At 63.2% G+C, this 18642-nt stretch overlaps 2 protein-coding genes across 3 annotated transcripts in view; one reads left to right on the plus strand and one right to left on the minus strand.

Annotated features, from left to right (window-relative positions):
- IFT140 (intraflagellar transport 140) overlaps positions 1-1665 on the plus strand; it is a 105726-nt gene extending 104061 nt beyond the window's left edge. The window contains exon 31 of the mRNA XM_011957480.1: positions 961-1665. Coding sequence (XP_011812870.1) covers positions 961-1167 — 207 coding nt within the window. The 3' untranslated portion in view covers positions 1168-1665. The remainder of the gene's footprint in view (positions 1-960) is intronic.
- On the minus strand, positions 1639-18642 carry TELO2 (telomere maintenance 2). 2 transcript variants are annotated; one of them, XM_011957477.1, is made up of 21 exons: positions 18600-18642; positions 17656-17991; positions 16649-16926; positions 15201-15269; positions 14797-14944; positions 12587-12689; positions 11824-11892; positions 11497-11638; positions 11287-11423; positions 10467-10546; positions 10203-10313; positions 9844-9932; positions 9569-9660; positions 9209-9325; positions 8968-9039; positions 6659-6850; positions 5985-6076; positions 5265-5364; positions 4974-5038; positions 4619-4734; positions 1639-2264 (listed from the first exon to the last, which is right to left on the minus strand). In XM_011957477.1, exons 2-21 carry the CDS (start codon positions 17988-17990, stop codon positions 2158-2160), a joined length of 2514 nt encoding a protein of 837 aa, XP_011812867.1. In that variant the 5' UTR covers position 17991; positions 18600-18642; the 3' UTR covers positions 1639-2157. The 2 variants fall into 2 exon arrangements, with proteins under 2 accessions (XP_011812867.1, XP_011812866.1); XM_011957476.1 differs by having other exon boundaries at positions 17656-18026.

Below are 18642 nucleotides of genomic sequence, written 5' to 3' on the forward strand. Positions count from 1 at the left end.
GCCCCCCGCACCCTCTGCCTGCCTACTGGAAACCACCTCATTGCCCTCTCCAAAGGTAGCTCTGCACACAGAGCACTCACACACGCTAGGCCCTGGTTGCATCAGGAAGACACTGGCCCCTTCTGGCCACAGGGTCCCTCTTCGACCCTGGCCAGCTCCTTCCTCTCCCTCTCTCCCTGTGCCAACCCTTCTCTGAATTCCGCCACTGCAGGACCTCAGCCTGACCTGGACTCCCCGCTACAGCATTACCCAAGCTTGTTCCCCTGTGTCCCCAGCCCAGCGCCCAGCACATGGCAGAGTGGTTTGTCAACATCTGAGGCAGCATCTTTTCAGTTGTAGATGTTTGCCCTCACCCTCTGATTTGAGACTGCGTGGAAGGCTTGCACTCCACCAGCGCCCACCCCAGCTGAGGCCTTCCTTCAATACAGGTCCACTGCCGGGGGATGGGAGGGGCCATCCAACAAGCTTATTATATCTTCATAGCTGAGACTCCATCTCAAAAACATAATAATAATACCCAAGACAAACCACTAGATATTGCTGCCTGCCCTCCAGTCTGACATGCATGTCCACTCCCAAGACTTGAGTGCAAAACACAGGGCCTCTGCCGCCCCGGGAGGCTCTGCCCGCGCACGCAGGGGGAGCGGACCTCTGTGCACAGCTGCTGAGGGACTTTCCAGGGCCCTGGCTCTGCCTTTCCAGCTGAAAGGCCAGCCGAAGCTTCCTGTTAACCGTCCACACATGGCACATGTGCGGTCTGTGGGCACCACATCCCTCATCACCGCGTCCCCCCGTCACCACGTCCCCCCATCACCACTGGGAAGCCTCAGTGCACCGTGTCCTCCAGCAGGGAGGCACCCCCACCCGCCTCCAGGGGCAGCAGCATGTGCCTGGCCTGTGGGCAGAGCGTTGTGCCCGGTTGTTGAGGAAAGCTGAGTAACATCTGCTCCTCTGCCCCAGGCCTACAGATTCCTGGAGGAGATGCGGCGGCGGCTTCCCTTGGCCAGCATGTCCTACTACGTGAGCCCGCGGGCCGTGGACGCCGTGCACCAGGGGCTGGGTCTCCCGCTGCCACGCACAGTGCCCGAGCGGGTCCGCCACAACAGCATGGAGGACCCCAGGGAGCCGGACGAGGAGGTGGTGGAAGAGGCAGACGACGACCCCTGACGGGCCTGGGCCCCAGGACCAGCGTGCTGCTGCAGGAAGGCATCTTCTGGAATTTTCCAGTCAGGTGCAGCAAAGCCAGCCTTTTTACTGGGAAAAAACATGTCTGTGATGGAATACGCAACAAAGCTGGGCGGGAACGCAGCGGCCCGGGCCAGCAGAGGCTGTGCCCCATCTGCACCTTGCTGCCTCCGGGTGCCCGGCAGCTCCGCAGATTTGTGGATTCGCTCCTTTAAAGGGAGTCGGGTTCACCCTTCCATCATATTCTCCCAACTACACACTGTAAAGCCTGAGAAACTTGTAGAACCTCGGTTAGGAAGCTGCAGCTGGAGGGCTGGGGCACCTGCCCCCACACATCACATCCCCCCCCACACTCCTGCAAGACCCACGGCTCCTGAGCAACAGCTGGGACACCAGGGCCCTGGTGGCTGCACCCCCCGCTAGGCTCTGCCCACCGGCCACCAATACTCCTGCAATTCCAATAAAGTAGTTTATTTTCTGGGAGCCCGTGTCCTGTCCACCCACCCCACAAGCCCATCCAGGAGCCACTGCCTGGGCTGTGAGCACGATTCTCCTGGTGACACAGCGCTCAGCCTGAGGGACCTGGGACAGGAGCTGCTCTGTCCTGCTTGGTGGCGCTCACAGAAGTGCCTTGGGGGCTCTGAGCAGCAGGTACACCGTCCTCCCCTCATGCCAGCCTGGTTCTGCCCTCACTGGAGGAGTCAACCCCACCAGCAGCGCCCACAGCCCCTGGCCACAGCCCCACGTCCAGGCTGCCATGTCCCGGCGGGCAGTGCCCAGGCCCAGTGTATTTTTAGCAGACTTGCTGCACTATAAATAGCGGCAGGCCGGGCCTTCCTGCATCTGCACTCTCCGTACCGGATGCTGCCGCCGACCTGACCTCGCTACAAAGCCTGGCTCCGCTGCTCCAGGTCGCTGCTCGGCCACCTTCCTTGCTGCCGGCGGGGGTGGTCCTGGGGAGGCCTCCAGGGACTAGGGAGATGCGGGTGGGAGAAGCCTGTTCTTGAGTCTCTGCAGAAGCAACAGGGCCCTCAGTGCCAGCGTCCTGCAGTCCTCATCCGGATCTTTCTCGGCCACGTCTGCCAGAGAGTGACAAGCAAAGCTGAGGCAGCATGGAAGGCATATTCTCCCTCCTTATCTTCAGTCTGCCTGAACCAGCCCCGCCGGGCCTGACTCCATGGAAGAAAGGGGGCTTGGGTCTGCAGTGAGCCCGGACCCTCCCCAAGGCCACGTCCTGCGTGCCACAGGCTCTGTGCAGGCAGCACTGTACATGGAGGGCTGCCCTGAGCTGTGGGACAGGCAGCCATGGGAAGGGGGCCTGGGGTGGGGCACAGAGTCCGGGAACACCTGAACACCGCAGGGCCTGCTCCGTGCTGGACAGCAGACGTGGGCTGCGGTCAGAAGTGGAAGGCCCTAGGAATCCGGGCGGTGGGCATCAGAAGGTGCCGCCCGCCTGCGGGGAGGCCTCTGGGGTGTCTGGGACTGCACACTGCCCCCTGCAGGTCGGAGCCCGAGTTCTTGGCTGCCCACAGTGCTGGGACCCTCACCGGGGTCCTCTGCAGCCTGGAGCCCTGCTGAGCCTTGAGGGCCTCTGCTAGCCACAACGACTCCCCAGACTGGGCTAGAATCGCAGGGTGAGGAAGCACCTGTAGACCCCTGGGAGAGGTGCCTGCGAAAGGAGAATACCCTGCCAGGACCCCACCAGCCCTGAGTGGAGCGGGGTCGGCCGAGGGACAGAGCCCCCCTGCTCCTCCTGGTGCTTCAGGTCCCCAAGGCCCCCAGACAATGACGTGGCAGGCACCAAGTCTCTGGGGAAGGAGGTAGGGAATGTGCTCGCCCACCCAGCCCCGTCACTGGCTCCACTGGCCAAGGGGGAACCTCTCCTCCTCCAGGCAGGGCGAGTGGGCGAGAGCACTCTGAGGAGGGGCTGCGCAGCAGCTCCAAGGAACCGGTGTCTGGGGCACCGCACCCCCCTTGAAAGAAGCAAAGCCCTGCACAGGCTCCCTGCACTTTGGGCCCAGGACCCTCCAGCTGCTCCGTGGGAAGACATTCATAGCCACCCTGGGCACAGGGCCTGGGAGGGGACAGGGCAGAGCTGGGCCCGCCCTTCCCGTGTCCATCGATCCCATGCTCTGCTCCTGGCCCATCCCTGGGGACTCATCAGCTCCATTCCCGTGGGAAACACCCGTTCACACCCAGCAGGCTGGCACTGCGCCCAGGTGGGCAGAGGGGAGATGGCCGGGGCCGAAGAGGCACACAGCCCAGCCCCACGGGAAAGGTGACCTCACCACAAGCATCCCCCAGCGTCCCCCAGCACAGAGGCCTGAGCGCAAGTGCCTGGGAAGGACCCGCATCACCCAGGACCCTCCTGACAAACACGGGAAACCAAGGCTGGTTCAGGGGCTGGGCTGCGAACCCACCCCAAGCGCCCCACAAACCAGTCACTGGACCGCAAGGGCAAGCAAACAACAAAAGGTGCCGAGACTGCACCAGCCGGAGGAGCCCAGGGAGGCGGGCGGGCGGGGGCTCAGAGGGGCCCAGGGAGGCAGATGGGCGGGGGCTCAGAGGGGCCCAGGGAGGCAGATGGGCGGGGGCTCAGAGGGGCCCAGGGAGGCGGGCGGGTGGGGGCTCAGAGGGGCCCCAGCAGGTCCAGGATCAGGCCAGTGCTGGGGTGGCTGCACCTCCAGCCTGTACACTCTGCCTGTGTGGGTCCCAAGGGGTCACGGCGGCCTGTCCTTAGGCCCAGCTCAAGTACCGAAAGGCCAAAGGTCACAACGTTCACAACTGACTTCTACAAGGTCCAAGCGCAGTGGCTCACGCCTGTAATCCCAGTACTTTGGGAGGCCGAGGTGGGAGGACTGCTTGAGCTCAGGAGTTTCAGATGAGCCCAGGCAACACACAAGACCCCATCTCTACAAAAATTATTTTAAAAGCGGGCAGGCTGTGGTGGTGCGCACCTGCGGTCCCAGCTACTCAGGAGGCTGAGGTGGGAGGATCACTTGAGTCCAGGAGCTCAAGGCTGCAGTGAGCCAAGATCGTGCCACTGCACTCCAGCCTGAACAGCAGAGCAAGACCCCGTCTCAAAAAACTAAATAAACGTTTTAAAAATAATCAGAACACACAAGGGGGGAGCCAAGTGGCAAAACGTTCCCCAGGTGAGCCTGAGGGAGGGCTCTGGGCTTGCAGGGCTGTGCGGGCGGCTTCTGGATGTGGCCTTTCTCAGAAGGAAGCCCAAGGTGTCTTCCCTCGTCTCCCCTGCAGGATTCCACAGCGGCCATAACAGGAACCAGGCACTGGATTCCCCACACCGGGACCACCACGTGCCTCTGGATGTCCGCGAGAGGGACGGCCCCCCAGATGAGAGGCCCGGCTCCCCGCCTGCAGGAGCTGCGACACACACACACACACACACAGAGCCTGGGCCGACACTTACCCGCCAGCCAGGACTGGGCTTCCAGCAGCTCGTCCAGCAAGTCCTCCAGCAGGCGCGCGGCAGGCACGCTGAGCAGGACGGAGGAGACAGCCGACAGCAGCCCCTGGCGCACATAGCTGCCGGCAGAAAGGAGGAGGCTGAAACCGGCAGGGACCACGTCCCAGGCCAGGGAGACCTCCCGCTCCCCCCAGTGCGGTGGACCACCCACGCTGCGGCCCTGCCTGGCACATTTCCTAGTTGGGAAGTACCAGGCCAGGCTGCCTGTCAGTCACCTCAAGGCTCCACGGGGCCCCCACGATGAGACCCTTGTGTCTACGTGCACCCCTGGCCTGGCCCAGCCCCACAGGCCACTCACGCGTCGACGTGGAAGCGAAGGGCCCACACGAATTCCAGCAGGGCCTTGCCCATGGCCACAGCCACCTGGACACCAGCAGAGAGACAGTCAGCGGGGTCCCCACGCCGTCCCCACATCCCAGCACCCATGGGCAGCTTCCGCTGCTGGGCAGCAGCAGGGACAGGGCCTGCCTGGGGGCCCACACAGGCAGCCCCTCCCTTGGACACCCATCCCCGGGCGCAGGTGAGGCTGAGGAGCGCTCCTGATCCACGGGCAGCGCAGGCCAGCGCCCAGCGACCTCTCCCGGCTCACCGTGGTGTTAACAGCCAGGTACATCAGGGCCCCTAACGTGTGCGTCAGCCTTCCAAGAACCAGCTGGTCATCTCCCAAGAGGTCGAAGGTCACCACAGGCCTAGAGCACAGGATGGAGCCCAAGGTGCAGGGGCGCCTCAGAGCCAGGTCCCCAACATCCTGGGCCACCGCAGGAGACCAAGGGAGCCCCACACAGCCCCTCCTCCTGCGCCCACCACCTTGCCTGCACTAAGACCGTAGGACCGTTCCCGGGTGCCCACTCCCCCTGCAGGGCTGTCTGGCACAAGCCCACCTGGGCCAGGAGTTCCCAACGCCAAGGCCCCCACCCCTGCTGCACCATGACCCAGGCCCCACACTTCTCTGCCATCCCGAGAGCCTCACGCCCTGAACCTGGGGCCAGAGCAGCACCGGCTGAGGCAGGAGGCGGCGAGGAGGGCCCAGTGGGTGACGGCATCAGGCGGGTGCGGGCAGCACTGCCGGCCATGCCGCAAGCCCAGCATCAGAGCAGACGCCTGGCACCTCACTGCAAAGCTCAACCACAGAGGAACTTTGCAGAACGCTCGCTGCCACTTAACACAGGCTTACAAAAAGCCACAGCAAAGCCGCAACCCTGTTCACACCCAAGCCCACACAGACCCCAGCATGGAAACCTCTTGGCCACAGGGGTACATCCAGGGTCCCCGTCCCCCACGTCCACAGGCCCACAGAAAACCCACTCACCTGTCAAAGTGCTGAATGAGGGGGAAGAAGAAGTGGCCGGCCACGGAGCTGAATCTGCTGGGGCCACCTGCTGGGCCCCGCCTCGGGCCACCCTGCCAGACACACATGGCGCTCACGGAGGCGCAGGCCTGGGCAGCGGGCACAGCACCCCTACCCCGAGAGGATCCCACAAAGCAGCATGGACCCCAGCCTCTCCTTGCCTCCCTGGGCTACTCCTCCGGCCCCGCCCAGCTCCCAGGCCCCGCGGGGTTGGTGACGGGACTCAGGCTCCACAGCCAATGCCTGGGCAGCAGACCAAGCCTTCCCGACCTTGCAGGCAGGACATTCAGGGCTGGAGAAGCGTCATGGCAGGGCTGCCCTGGGCACTGCAGGATGCCTCCCTGGTCTCCAACGCACCCCCAGCGACAACGAAAAACATCTCCAGATGCTCTGAGGACAGAGCACCACCAGGGCACCTGTCTCTTAGCATGTCCCCAAGCTCAGTCTGGGTCCTGTACAGCCAGGTCCAGTTCCTCGATGCGAACCATGGACCTGCCTTTCAGGAATCCCAGCACAGGCACCATCCCCTGCGAATGCAGCCACCCCTCGCTGTAGACAGTGCCTGGAGGTGTCTGACCGCCCTTCCCGCCCACCCACGGTCCCCATGCCCCCGAGCTGACCAGGCGCCCACTAACCTTGGAGAGCCGCCGGGTCTTGCTTCTGATCCGCTCCTCCACCACCACCCGCCAGTCGGATGTCACGGCGCTGCCAGGTTGAGGGGCGGCTGCCGCTGGCAGGCACTGGGTGTTGGGACTCGGGGAGCCAGGCTGGGGAGCCCTCCCAAGGCACCCAGGCCTAGACAGCTCCTGGGCAGCCAGAGTCAGCACCTGGAGGGAGACAGGCCCAAGGCAGTCGCCACTGCTCCAGGGAAGAACATTTCCCAAGAGTCAAGTCATCAGCCAAAGCCTCAGACACGGGCCCAGGGGCCCACGCCGCCGGGGGAAGCTGTCTTCTGGGAACAAGGAGAAAAGTCACTTCCCCATATCTGATAGCGACCGCGTCTTGGTAGGCGGGAAAGTGGGGAAGGTGGGCTCTGTGCTCCAGGAAATGAGAACATGCCCAGGGCCCAGCGCAGCCTCATCCTAAAGCCATGCAGTCCCGCCACGCCACAGCTGCATGCCCTTCTCCCAGGAGCTCGGCCTCACAGCAAAACCAACGCTGCAGTGGCACATGCCACGGGTGGGTGGACCTCAGAACACGGCGGAGGAGGAGGCACCAAAGACCAGTGTGTGCCTCCATCTCTAGGACACCTTCTCAACAGGCCAGTGCCAGACCGGAGGCTCCCAGGCCGTGGGATCGGGGCGACTGCTGACAGGGACGGGGTTCCCGCCGGGGTGATGAGGACGCTCTGGGACTAGACAGAGGCGGCGGCTGTGTGACACTGCAGATGTTCCAGATGCCGCCCAAGTGTGCACCTTAAAACCGGTTCCGGTGAGTTCTTTCTCATTTTCTCAGTCTTTTTCGCTTTATTGTGGTAAAATATATGTAAGATTTACCACGTTAACTCCTCCCCTCCCTTTTTCTTTTTTTTTTTTTTTTGAGATGGAGTCTCCCTCCGTCGCCCAGGCTGGAGTGCAGTGGCACGATCTCGACTCACCAGAACCTCCGGCTCCCGGCTTCAAGCGATCCTCCTGCCTCAGCCTCCCAAGTAGCTGGGACTACAGGCGTGCGCCACCACGCCCAGCTAATTTTTTGTATTTTTAGTAGAGACGGGGTTTCACCATGTTGGCGAGGCTGGTCTTGAACTCCTGACCTCATGATCCGCCCGGCTCAGCCTTCCAAAGTGCTGGGATTACAGGCGTGAGCCACTGTGGCCGGCCTACCTTTTTTTTTTTTAAACAGACAGAGTCTTGCCCTATTGCCTAGGCTGCAGGGCAGTGCTGCCATCATGGCTCACTATAGCCTTGACCTCTGGGATCAAGCCAACCTCCCGCTTCAGCCTCAAGAGTAGCAGGGACCACAGGCGCCACCACGCCCCGCTAGTTTTCTTTTGGTGGAGAGGACAGGGTCTTGCTGTGCTGACCTCAAACTCCTGCATTTGATCAGTCCTCCCACCTTGGCCTCCCACAGCACTGGGACGACAGGTGTGAGCTGCCACGCCCAGCCCGTTGTCCCCATCTTTAACTGTACAGTTCCATGGCATTAGTAAGCACATTCACGATGGGCAACCATCACCTCCATGCGCGCCAGAACTCTTCCGCCTTCCCAAGCTTTCAGAGTTTCACTCTGTCCCCGTGAAACGCTCACTCCACATCCCCTCCCCGAGCCCTGGTAGCCCCGTCCGCTCTCCGTGAACCTGGCTCCTCTGGACGGCTCACGACGATGTGCAGGCCCTGGGGCTGCTTTAACGCGAGGTTCACCGTGTGGCAGAGCGTCTCAGAGTCCAATTATCCTTGAGACGGAGTCTCCCTCTATCATCCACACTGGAGTGCCGCGGTGCAAACACAGCTCGCTGCAGCCTCCACCTCCTGGGTTCAACGGATCTCCCACCCCAGCCTCCTGAGTAACTGGGACCTCAGTCACCCGCCACCACGCTTGGCTAACGGAGACGGGGGTCTCACTATGTGGCCCAGGCTGGTCTCGAACTCCTGGGCTCAAGTGATCCTCCCGCCTCAGCCTCCCAGTGCTGGGATTCGAATTTTTCTTTTTCATTGCTGAATGATATTCCCTCACCTGCACAGCACACATTTTATCCTAAAGTGGTGAATTTTATGGCATGCGAGTTGTATCAGTAAAGCTGTTATTTAAAAAAAAAAAAAATGCTCTGCCACGGGAGCCCTAACTCCCCCACTGCTGAGTCCTGCCCGGTCACACACTCACGAAGGCAGTGGACAGGACTGCACGAGCCCCACGGGCCCAGCAACAAGGAGACCCGGGTTTTGGCACCCCCACCTTAGGGCGGCCTGGGCCGGACCAGCGGGACTGAGGCCCAGGAGGTACTTACGTCCAGGATGTCCATGCGCTGCCGGAGGCTGTAGTTGAGGGCACAGAACTGCGAGGTCAGATAGTCAGCCACCTGAGGGCACAGGGGAGAGGCTGCTGTGGTCCGGGACCTGAGGTCTGCCCGGGGCGACCTCCAGGCACCTCACAGCCAGCTCCAGCACAGGACCGAGCCCCAGGCACTGCAGCTCCCAGCGCTTCCCGCTGCGCCTGCACTGGCCGGGGCCACGGGAGCGGGGACTCACCCGGGCTGGGTCTGTGACCGTGACAGCCACCAGGGCTCTCTGGCGCAGCCCTGCAAATCCCACCACACAGGTCTTCTCCTCCAGATGCAGAAGCACCTTGGCCAGCTCCACGCTCACCTGCACACAGGGGTTAGGGCTGGAAAACCTGCCGGACCCAGCCACCCGCCCTGAGGCCTCACCGAGACTGACAGGGCCTGAGCCACCCACCCCGGCAGAGGCCCCAGGCCGTAGCCCTTCTGGGAGACGCAGCAGCCCTGAGTCACACACGGGAGACAGATGTCACCCTCAGTGGCCAGGACACAGACGGCATTGCGGGAGCTACCATCCTGGGCCTCCCCACCCACTCCCACCCCCACTCACCTCCCGAGTGGCTGTGGGGCTCCTGTAGACCAGGCCCTCAAGGGCCCGCAGGGCCGCCTCCCAGCGCTCTACGTCCTCAGATGTGGTCAGGGCTGCACAGAACCCAGACAGGCCTCGGTCAGCCTCAGCCCTGACCCTGATCCTGAGCCCATGAGAGCCAGCGGCACGGTCGGCACCCTGGGCCCAGGGCTTCCTGGTGGCCCCTTGAGGCAGAACCAGGCTGTGAGTGAGACCCACGTCCAGCCCAGCAAGGCCCTCCAGGGGCCCGTGCCCACCTTCCACGCAGTCGCGGACATAGGCAGGAGCCTTGCTGCTCTTCAGCTCTCTGTCCCCCGACATGTCATAGGGCACAAACTCATCATCGCTGGGGGAGGGCAGAGCAGACACAAACAGCCCACGGCCTGTGAGAGGAAGTGCCCAACGGCAGAGCCGACCCCTCACTCCACCCCAAGATGTGGAGCTCACGCCTCGGCCCCTGCACCTGCAGCAGAGCTGGGAGCTGGGAGCCCTCCCACGAGGACGAAAGGGAATGAGGACGGAGCAGGCAGGGAGCCCCACGGGGCGCAGGCTGGAGTGTGAGGGGATCGCCTCCCGGCCTCCTGCACGCTACCCACTGGGGTGGCAGAGCCCCTACCTGTCCAGCTCCGAGTCAGAGCCTGCCAGCTGTGCTTGGGGGACGCCGCCATCCACCATCTCTGTGGGGGTCTCTGCAGGGGGCTCTGCCGTGGCTGGAGCGAGGGAGGTGCTTTAAGGAAACAAGGAACAAATCATTTAGAGTCTTCTCAAGCCTCTGGTCTCAGGACTCACAGGACCAAAAGAAAGTCCTTCGCCCGCTCCCATCCCGGCAGTGGAATCCACAGCAATAGCAGTGGGGTCCCGGGGGTGCAGAGACCCTCACCCTGCCTCCGAGGCGCCGTCACCCGCAGGCTGGGGGGAGGCCAAGGCCAGCAGCTCGAGGCTCAGTTCATCCTCTTCGTGCTACAGCAGGGGAGCAGGCTCAGTGGCATCCGCCAGGCTGCAGCGCCCCTCCCCGAGACAGGGCCCCTCCCCGAGCGGGAGCCACTCCCCACTGCGGCCCCCCTCACAGCCCGGTCTCACTCAGTGGCTGGGCCCTGGACAACCAGGTGTCTTTTTTAAAAGCAACTTTCTAAGGTTCCACCTCAGGCCAACGGTAGCACTGGATGTGCTCAAAGCTGGGGGCCGTGGTCCCTCCCGAAGGAGCTGGGCCTCCCGCCAGGCCAATGCCCCAGAGAGATCCCAGGGTCTCAGCAGATGAGAGGACAGACCGTCACCGCCACAGCCTGAAGGCAGACGGGGCTCCTCCACGGCCAGGCAGCCACCCACACCAGACGGCAGGCAGCACAGGCTGACACCGGCGCCCATCGACCCACAGCGACCTGGCTGCCCTGCAGCCTGGGCCAGACGAACCGCAGTGCGTGGCTCCCTTAACCCCAGCCTCCCCCAGATCCCCATCTGAAGAGTCTGTGAAGCTGTGCAGGCAGCCCCCCAGGGGCCCTGTGCTCACCCGACCCTGTGTGGCCCCAGGAGCTCAGGGCTGAGAGCCTGCCGCAGCTTCCAGCCTCAGCCCTGCGAGAAGCCAACACGGATGCTCCCCAGGTCTGGACCCTGGGCAGAGGCAGTGACCCTGGGGCTGGAGAGGCAGCCGCTCGGACATCCGGGCCAGCCACACAGGGACGTGGAGGGGACAGCCCGCTCACCTGGAATTTTAGGGGAGGCCCCTCGGGGTGGATCCGGGCGCTAATGACCTCGGCCACGACCATGCCCAGGCAGCGCACGGGGGGCAGGCTGCTGTCCAGGCGGCACTTCACGCCCGCCATCATGCTGGCCAGCAGTTCTGCAAGCACCGGACAGGTCCCCTGAGCATCTCGGGGTGCCCAGGGCCGGGGGAGCCCGAACCACCCGCTCACCATCCCGGCTGTCCCGCAGCTCCGGCTCCCTGAGGTGCGCCAGGCAGATGAGGATGGCCTTGCTGACATGGCGCTGCTGCGGCAGGGGAGTGTGGCGGATGGCACTGCTGCTGCCCCACGTCTCCAACAGCTCCTTCAGCACCTGGCAGGTGGCATGGCCCAGGACTGGGTGGGGCTGGGGGCCAGGCTGTCCCCGCCAGGCCCACAGCCACTCTGAGGGAGCTCCGGCCCCAGCCCAGCCAGCCTCACCCTGCCTGCCCCCAAGGTGGGCCCCGCACAGCTCTTCTCCCAGGGCCTCGAGGGGACGGAGAGCCAAGAGGCTCGTACCTGCAGCAGGAGTGGGCGCCGCTGGCTGTCCATGGCCAGATAGCCCAGCAGGCTCTGCAGCATGGGCGTCTGCAACAAAAGCACATGCCTGTCCACCGGGCCGGGGCCGCCGCCTGGCCAGCCCGGGGCTCCCGAGGCCAAGAGCCGTGCCAGGACCAGGACCGGACTGAGGGCAGCAGACAGACAAGAAGCACAGGGGCGGCCGCTGCCTCCTGGAATGCGGGACCCTCCCCTCCCGCAGAAGCTGCCCCCTGGGCTCAAGTGACCCACCCGCCTCTATTCCTTCGAACTGAACATGATAAAACGGTCCCATATAAAAACGTGGGATGCAGCTGCTGCCGTGCTGGGGTGGGGACTCGCCATCTTAAGTTCTCTTGTGAGCGGGCCCTGGCTCACCCACTCCGGGCTCAGGCCATGGGGACGGGAGTCACAAGTCTGGGAAGTACACGACCTCCTCTGTGTCCTGACCTAACCCCCACCCACCCCACCCCCTCAAGCCCCTGGCACAGAACGCAGCTGGGGCAGGTGGCTTCTCGGGAGTCTAGAGGATTAAGAGACATGAGAAGCCTCACTCAGCACCTGTCACAGCAGGGTCTGTCATCGGGGCAAGGAGGCACCCACGGCCTCGCCAGCTCCTGCCGGCCACCGCCAAATCACGGGCAGGGTCTCCCAGGCAGCAGACACCTGCTCCGACCCCATGTTTTGCAGCGATTCTTGCTGTGCTGGGGCAGCCAGCAGCCCGCACCCTCCGTGGCGTCCTCACCGTGAGCCGGGACTGTAAGAACAGAAGCTTCCGGGTCATCACAAACTGGGCCTTCTTGTTCTTCACCACCAGGTTCCCCAGCAGTCGCGACAGGACCTCAGGCCTGCAAGACAGAGTCGGGGGGTCAGAGATGCAAGCCGGCCTGGAGGCAGGAAGGAGTGAGAGAGCACGAACTCTGACGCCCACAGACTCCGGCCTGATTCCGGGCCTGCCAATTTCTAGCCGCGAGCCTCTGGTTCCATCCTCCGACTGCCTGAGCTGGGCCTTCATCCTCCCTTCTCCGGGGCGTAAATGCGACAACCCAGACAGCACCTGCGCCCCAGCCCGGGCGGAGGCGGGTCCGCGCCCCACGGCCCCCTTCCTGGCTGACCCAGCCCAAGGTCAGTGCCTCATGTGGGGCCGGGGCAGATCTGGGTTTAGGGGCCACACAGCCGTGTCACAGCCACTCCACGCTGCCACTGTAGCCAAAAGCAGCCAAATATGTAAACGGATGAACGTGACTGGTGCCAAAAATACTTCAGTGGGCCAAATTTTGTGCAAGTCGCCTGTAGACCCGCGGTCTAGACTGAGAGAGTCCTCCCAGTGAGAGGTTACGGGCCTCCAGAAAGAGCCCAAGTCTCTCCAGCCAGCCAGTGTGGAAGCAGGTATGGCTGGATTTCTCCCTCACTCATCACTTACAATTCCACACAAAGACGTAACAGTTAAAAAAACATTTGGGAAGCCAAGGCAGGAGGATCACTTAAGGCCAGGAGTTTGAGAACAGCCTGGGCAACAAAGTGAGCCCTGTCGCTACAAAAAATTTGAAAATCAGCTGGGTGTGAGCGCGCACACCTATGGTCCTGCTACTCAGGAAACTGAGGTGGGAAGATCACTGGAGCCCAGGAGGTCAAGGCTGCAGTGAGCTGTGATCACACCACGGCAGCCTGGGAGACAGAGCAAGTCCCTGTCTCTAAAAACAATCCCCAACAACAACAACAACAAAACTGTAAAATAGAATGTGATTATATGATTATATGGTTCACAGAAAAAAGAATACAAATGCCTTAAACATGCATGCCCTCACCCAGAATCGAGAATGCAAAGTCAGCCGGGTGCAGGGGCTCACACCTGTAATCCCAACACTTTGGGAAGCCAAGGTGGGTGGATTGCTTGAGGCCAGGAGTTCAAGACCAGCCTGGCCAACATGGCGAAACCCCGTCTGTACTAAAAATACAAAAATTGGCCGGGTGTGGTGGCGGGTGCCTGTAGTCAGTCCTAACTACTCAGGAGGCTGAGGCAGAAGAATTACTTGAACCCAGGAAGTGGAGGCTGCAGTGAGCCGAGATTGCGCCACTGCACTCCAGCCTGGGCGTGACAGCGAGACTCTGTCTCAAAAAAAAAAAAAAAAGGCCGGGTGCGGTGGCTCAAGCCTGTAATCCCAGCACTTTGGGAGGCCGAGATAGGCGGATCACGAGGTCAGGAGATCGAGACCATCTTGGCTAACACGGTGAAACCCCATCTCTACTAAAAAAAAAATACAAAAAACTAGCTGGGCGAGGTGGCGGGCACCTGTAGTCCCAGCTGCTCAGGAGGCTGAGGCAGGAGAATGACGTAAAAAAGCTGGGAGGCGGAGCTTGCAGTGAGCTAAGATCCGGTCACTGCACTCCAGCCTGGGCGACGGAGCGAGACTCTGTCTCAAAAAGAAAAAAAGAAGAGGAAACACTTTGGGCGGAGATAGGCGCGTCCTCGCACACGCTGGGGGCAGGGAGGCGTCTGAAGCAGGCGAGCTGGCAGGGTTTGTGGGGGGTTAAATGGCTGGCAGTCCTGCTTCCAGAAATGCAACCTTGATTTTCCTGCACAAAGACGTGGGGAAGTGAGTCACCGCCCGTCACCATGTCAGAGCCTGGAGGTGGCGCACATGTGTGCAACGGGGGACCACAGGCACAGGACGGGGTGGGCGCCCCAAGGTCCAGGCGCCTTTAGGCCTGTAGCTAAACAGCTGGGCTGTTCACAGCATCGACGCTATTTCATAAGAGACAGGGACTCTCTGACGCAGAGGCCACCATCCACACGTGCAGGAACTGAGAGGACACCAGCCACACCCTGTGGCTCCGACACGGGGGTGCCAGCCACAGCACGGCGCCCAGGAGAAGCAGCGTGAAGGAATGGCAGCCTCTCGGGGTCCAGACCCCCAGAAGCCAGCGCAGCGGGAGGAAAGCCCAGCTGCTTACCCCGGCGCGGCCTCCACCAGCCCGGTCAGCACCGCCTCCATGGCCCGGTCCGGAACTTGCTCCACCAGGCGCCAGCAGACGCGCTGGTGCAGGTAGCTGCCCTGGGTGAGCGCTGCCAGCTGGCGCACCAGCACGCCCAGCATCTCCTCTGAGGGGACAGACGGAGGACCTGAGCCTGGGGAGCTGCACCTGCCTCGTGTCTGGGGGCTATGTGGGTCCAGCAAGGACAGCCCCACAGCTCCCCAGTCAGCACAGCCGAGCCCCAGACCCCAGGGGCCGAGGACAGGACCCGGCAAGGAGACCCCGCAGGGGACCAGGGTCGGGAGGGATTCTCGGCCTTCTGCCGATGGCGGACGGGGAGCGAGGGTCGGGGCAGGGCGGGCGGGAAGGACGGCCCTACTCACGCTGCCTCCCGTGGACGCAGGCTTTCCCGAGGACCTGAGCCACGAAGGACACGGAGGAATCCAGGCCACCTGGGACGGAAAGGGAGGCCTGATGAGGAGGCCGGCGGGAAGGGCACAAAAGAACATTTAGGTGTGGGGGGAGCTGCTCTCGGTCAGGCGGACTCCGACTGACAGCAAAACTCAGTGACAACAACGTCCGGCACACGTCAGCCCCCCAGCAAATCTCCACAGGAGTGTGCTGGACGTGACAAGCAAATCACAACCCTTTCAAACCTTCACCCGCCTTAGCCCGCTTCACCGTCACGATGGTCCTGGGAGGTCGGCACGGGCATGACATTGCCGAGCAAGGAGAGGAGGCACCAACAGGGCCCGGCCCAGTTGGGTCAGCCACGCAGGGTAGGCCTGGGCCCTGCGCCGGGCATGAGACCCTGGAGCAGCACCACGGCCGCGGCGGCCGCAGGGAAGGAGCACACGCCAGGGAGCGTGGGGAACCAGGAGGGCCGGGCCGTACCAGCCCCCCGGGAGAGCTGGGATGCGGGGGAGCGGCAGCCACGGAGCTGCGTGGGGACCAGGACGGCCCCAGCCAACCCCAAACGCGTGAAAAAGACGCGTTCCACGTACGTCCTGGATGTTCCCAAAGCCTCCTGAACATATCGGCCCCGCAGGGCAGCAGCTGCGAGCCTGGGCTACGTTCGGAAAGGACAGGAGGGCTTGGGAGGCCGCTGCAGGAACCCCCAGGGTGAGACGAGGGGGCCTGGGCCACAAAGGCCCCACGCAGGGACTGGAGGGGCCCGGCTCCCTCCTGGGCTCTGAAGGAGCCTTGAGCTGCTCCAGGACCCCAGGGTGCCCCTTTCAGAACAAGGTGGGGGCTGCATGTGGAGTAGTGGAGGCCGGACCCAGGTGCTCAACCCGCATCTAAACTGTCGCCTGGAGCTTGGGAAAAGCAAGAGAAGGAAGGGGTCACCCTGAAGGGACAGGCAGACGCTCTGGGTTCTGTGCAGGCCCCCAGCCCAGCCTCCTTCTCAGTAGCGAAATGCACCCTCGCGGCAGCCGCCTTCTGACGCCCCAGGGAAAACAGAGCTGGGGCCCTGCAGCCCAGCGGTGGGTGAAGCCGTTCCCACAGCACCCACTCTCCAGGGCACCGCCAGCATCTGCCTCTAGACCGGAGAACCTCGAGATCCCCCACCTTGCTACCGCAGCACAGCTGGGCCCCGGAAACCAGCAGTGACTGCAGGGACAAGAGACGCCCGCGACGAGGGCAGCGGACTTCAGCTCACAGCGGATGAGCCCTTCCAGTCACTACTGTGTGGGACAGGGCTGTCCCCACCTGCCTGACGACACCACCCAAAGACTCCAAAGTCTCCAGAGGCCGTGAGGCACCAGAGGGTGGCAGGGCACAACGGCCCAAAAAGACGGGTGGCGAGGGGGTCCCCGAGGCAGGGCTTCACCTTGGAGAGAGTCCGCAACCGCCTGCAGCACCCGGACGACCTCCTCGCCGAGCAGGCGGAAGTAGTTCTGGGGGAAGAACTCGGCCAAGTTGTCCTGCTGCAGGCAGTTGCCCAGGTGATCAGGCAGGGCCACCACCTTGCCCAGCAGCGTCTCCCGGAGCAGGGTGAAGCCGGGCTGTGTCTGCTGCTGACACTGCACCTCCATTAGCACTGCCAGTCGGCCCTCGCGCAGGAACCTGGCCAGCAGCCGCGCCATCTTCATCAGCCGAAAGCTGGGGCTGAAGACACGGGCATGTTGGGCAGAGCCCCCAAACCCCATCCTGGGGGCCCCCTTCCTGCCACAAGGAACCCGCAGCCCGGATTACACAGGTAGCCCCAACAACATAACCTGCGCGAAGTCCAAAACCACAAGCCGAACGGGAAAATCTGTTAATCCATTCCTAAATATCTGCAATTACTGTGTGGGAGCTCTCAGGGTCCTGAGCAGCTTCCCCAACCTGGAGTCTCACTGGACACCCCTCCCCTGCTGCTGACGCGGATAACTCGGGGCTTGCTTTGATCACAGCAACCTCTGAAAACCCAGCTTCTCAAGGTGCAGCATCCTGGCAAGGACTGCAGCGTGACCTGAGGCTGAGCCTGGGAGCCACCTGGGGCTGGGAGTCCACACAGGACACGTGTCAGTGATGACAGCTGTGATTCCCTGGAAAACCGGGAACGCTCCCAGCGGACAGGCTGCCTCTGCCACCTGGGATACGAACAGTCCCGCCCCATCCATCTCTGACACAGCCGGACAAGGAGCAAGCGAAGGACTTTGTGAGACACGGCAGGTACCTCCTGTCACCAAGGAGACAGACACAGACCGCTTCTTCTGTTCAGGGGTTCAGCCATGTGCAGGCTCTCTCTCTAGCCCCTCACAGCAATGCGAGAGGCTCTTGGTCCAGTCCTTTAAACCACTCTCATCACTTCTGAGGCTACCGGCAACCCCAGGATGGGCCCAGGTCACTCACCCGGCAGTGCCCTCGATGGTCTCCATCAGCACCAGGAAGGCTTGGTCCGCCGGGCCCTCCAGGAAGAAGCTGGCCCACAGCTCCTCCAGGCGGCCGTCGGGCAGCAGCTCCAGCCAGGCTGGGCTCAGCCTGCTGACAAGACATCTGAGGACAGGCGAGAAGTGGACCGAGGCAAACTCCTCCTTCTCCCTCGGGAGCGCTGGAGGCTCCATCTCACTGAGATACCGCTTCAGGGACTCCAGGGTGCAGAAGATGCGGCCGCCATCCTCCGAAGATGAGAGGGTCTGAATGGCTTCCCGGACAGCCAGTCGGACCCCTGAGGGTGCTGGCTCCATCCTGCAGGACAGACCTGGGCGTCACGGGAAGGCAACCTGTGGCATGGACACGGGGCTCAGCTTGGGGCAGGGAAATAATCCACACACGCTCAGGAAGCCCCTCTCTGAGCGCCCCGGGACCGCACACCCCTCACCCCTGGTCCCACCCAACCCTGTCCCGCCTCCTTCCCCTCCAGGGCCTGACAGTTTCCACCCAGAGTTCGCTCCTCCGCTGGGACCCCCACGCTACCGCCCACTGCAGGGCTTCTCAACCCGGGCCACTGTGCCCGGGACATTCAGTTGTCACAAGCGGGAGTGCCACCGGCGCGACAGCGAGGTGGTGAGTGTTCCCGGGCACAGGGCGGCCCCACGCGTCCTCGCACCCAAGGCGGGAAACCCGGCCCACGGGAGCTGCCGGCCCTTCTGGCTGCCTGAGCGGTGACGGGTGGCACCCGTCGCCATTCCTCCGCCCCTTGGAAACCAACAGCTTACGGGGAACACGGGTTCGGGGCTAGAGGACCCGCACTCGGACCCCGCCCCCGACCCGGGCCCGGACCCCGACCGGACTCCTCCCCGACCTGGAACCGACCCAACCCGACCCGACCTCCGACCCCCGACCCCCAACCCGACCTGGACCCGGCTCCCGGGTGACTGCAGCGCGCTCAGGCCCCGC

The sequence above is a fragment of the Colobus angolensis genome, unplaced genomic scaffold, assembly GCF_000951035.1.
Source record: "Colobus angolensis palliatus isolate OR3802 unplaced genomic scaffold, Cang.pa_1.0 Scaffold443, whole genome shotgun sequence".
Lineage (NCBI taxonomy): Eukaryota > Metazoa > Chordata > Mammalia > Primates > Cercopithecidae > Colobus > Colobus angolensis.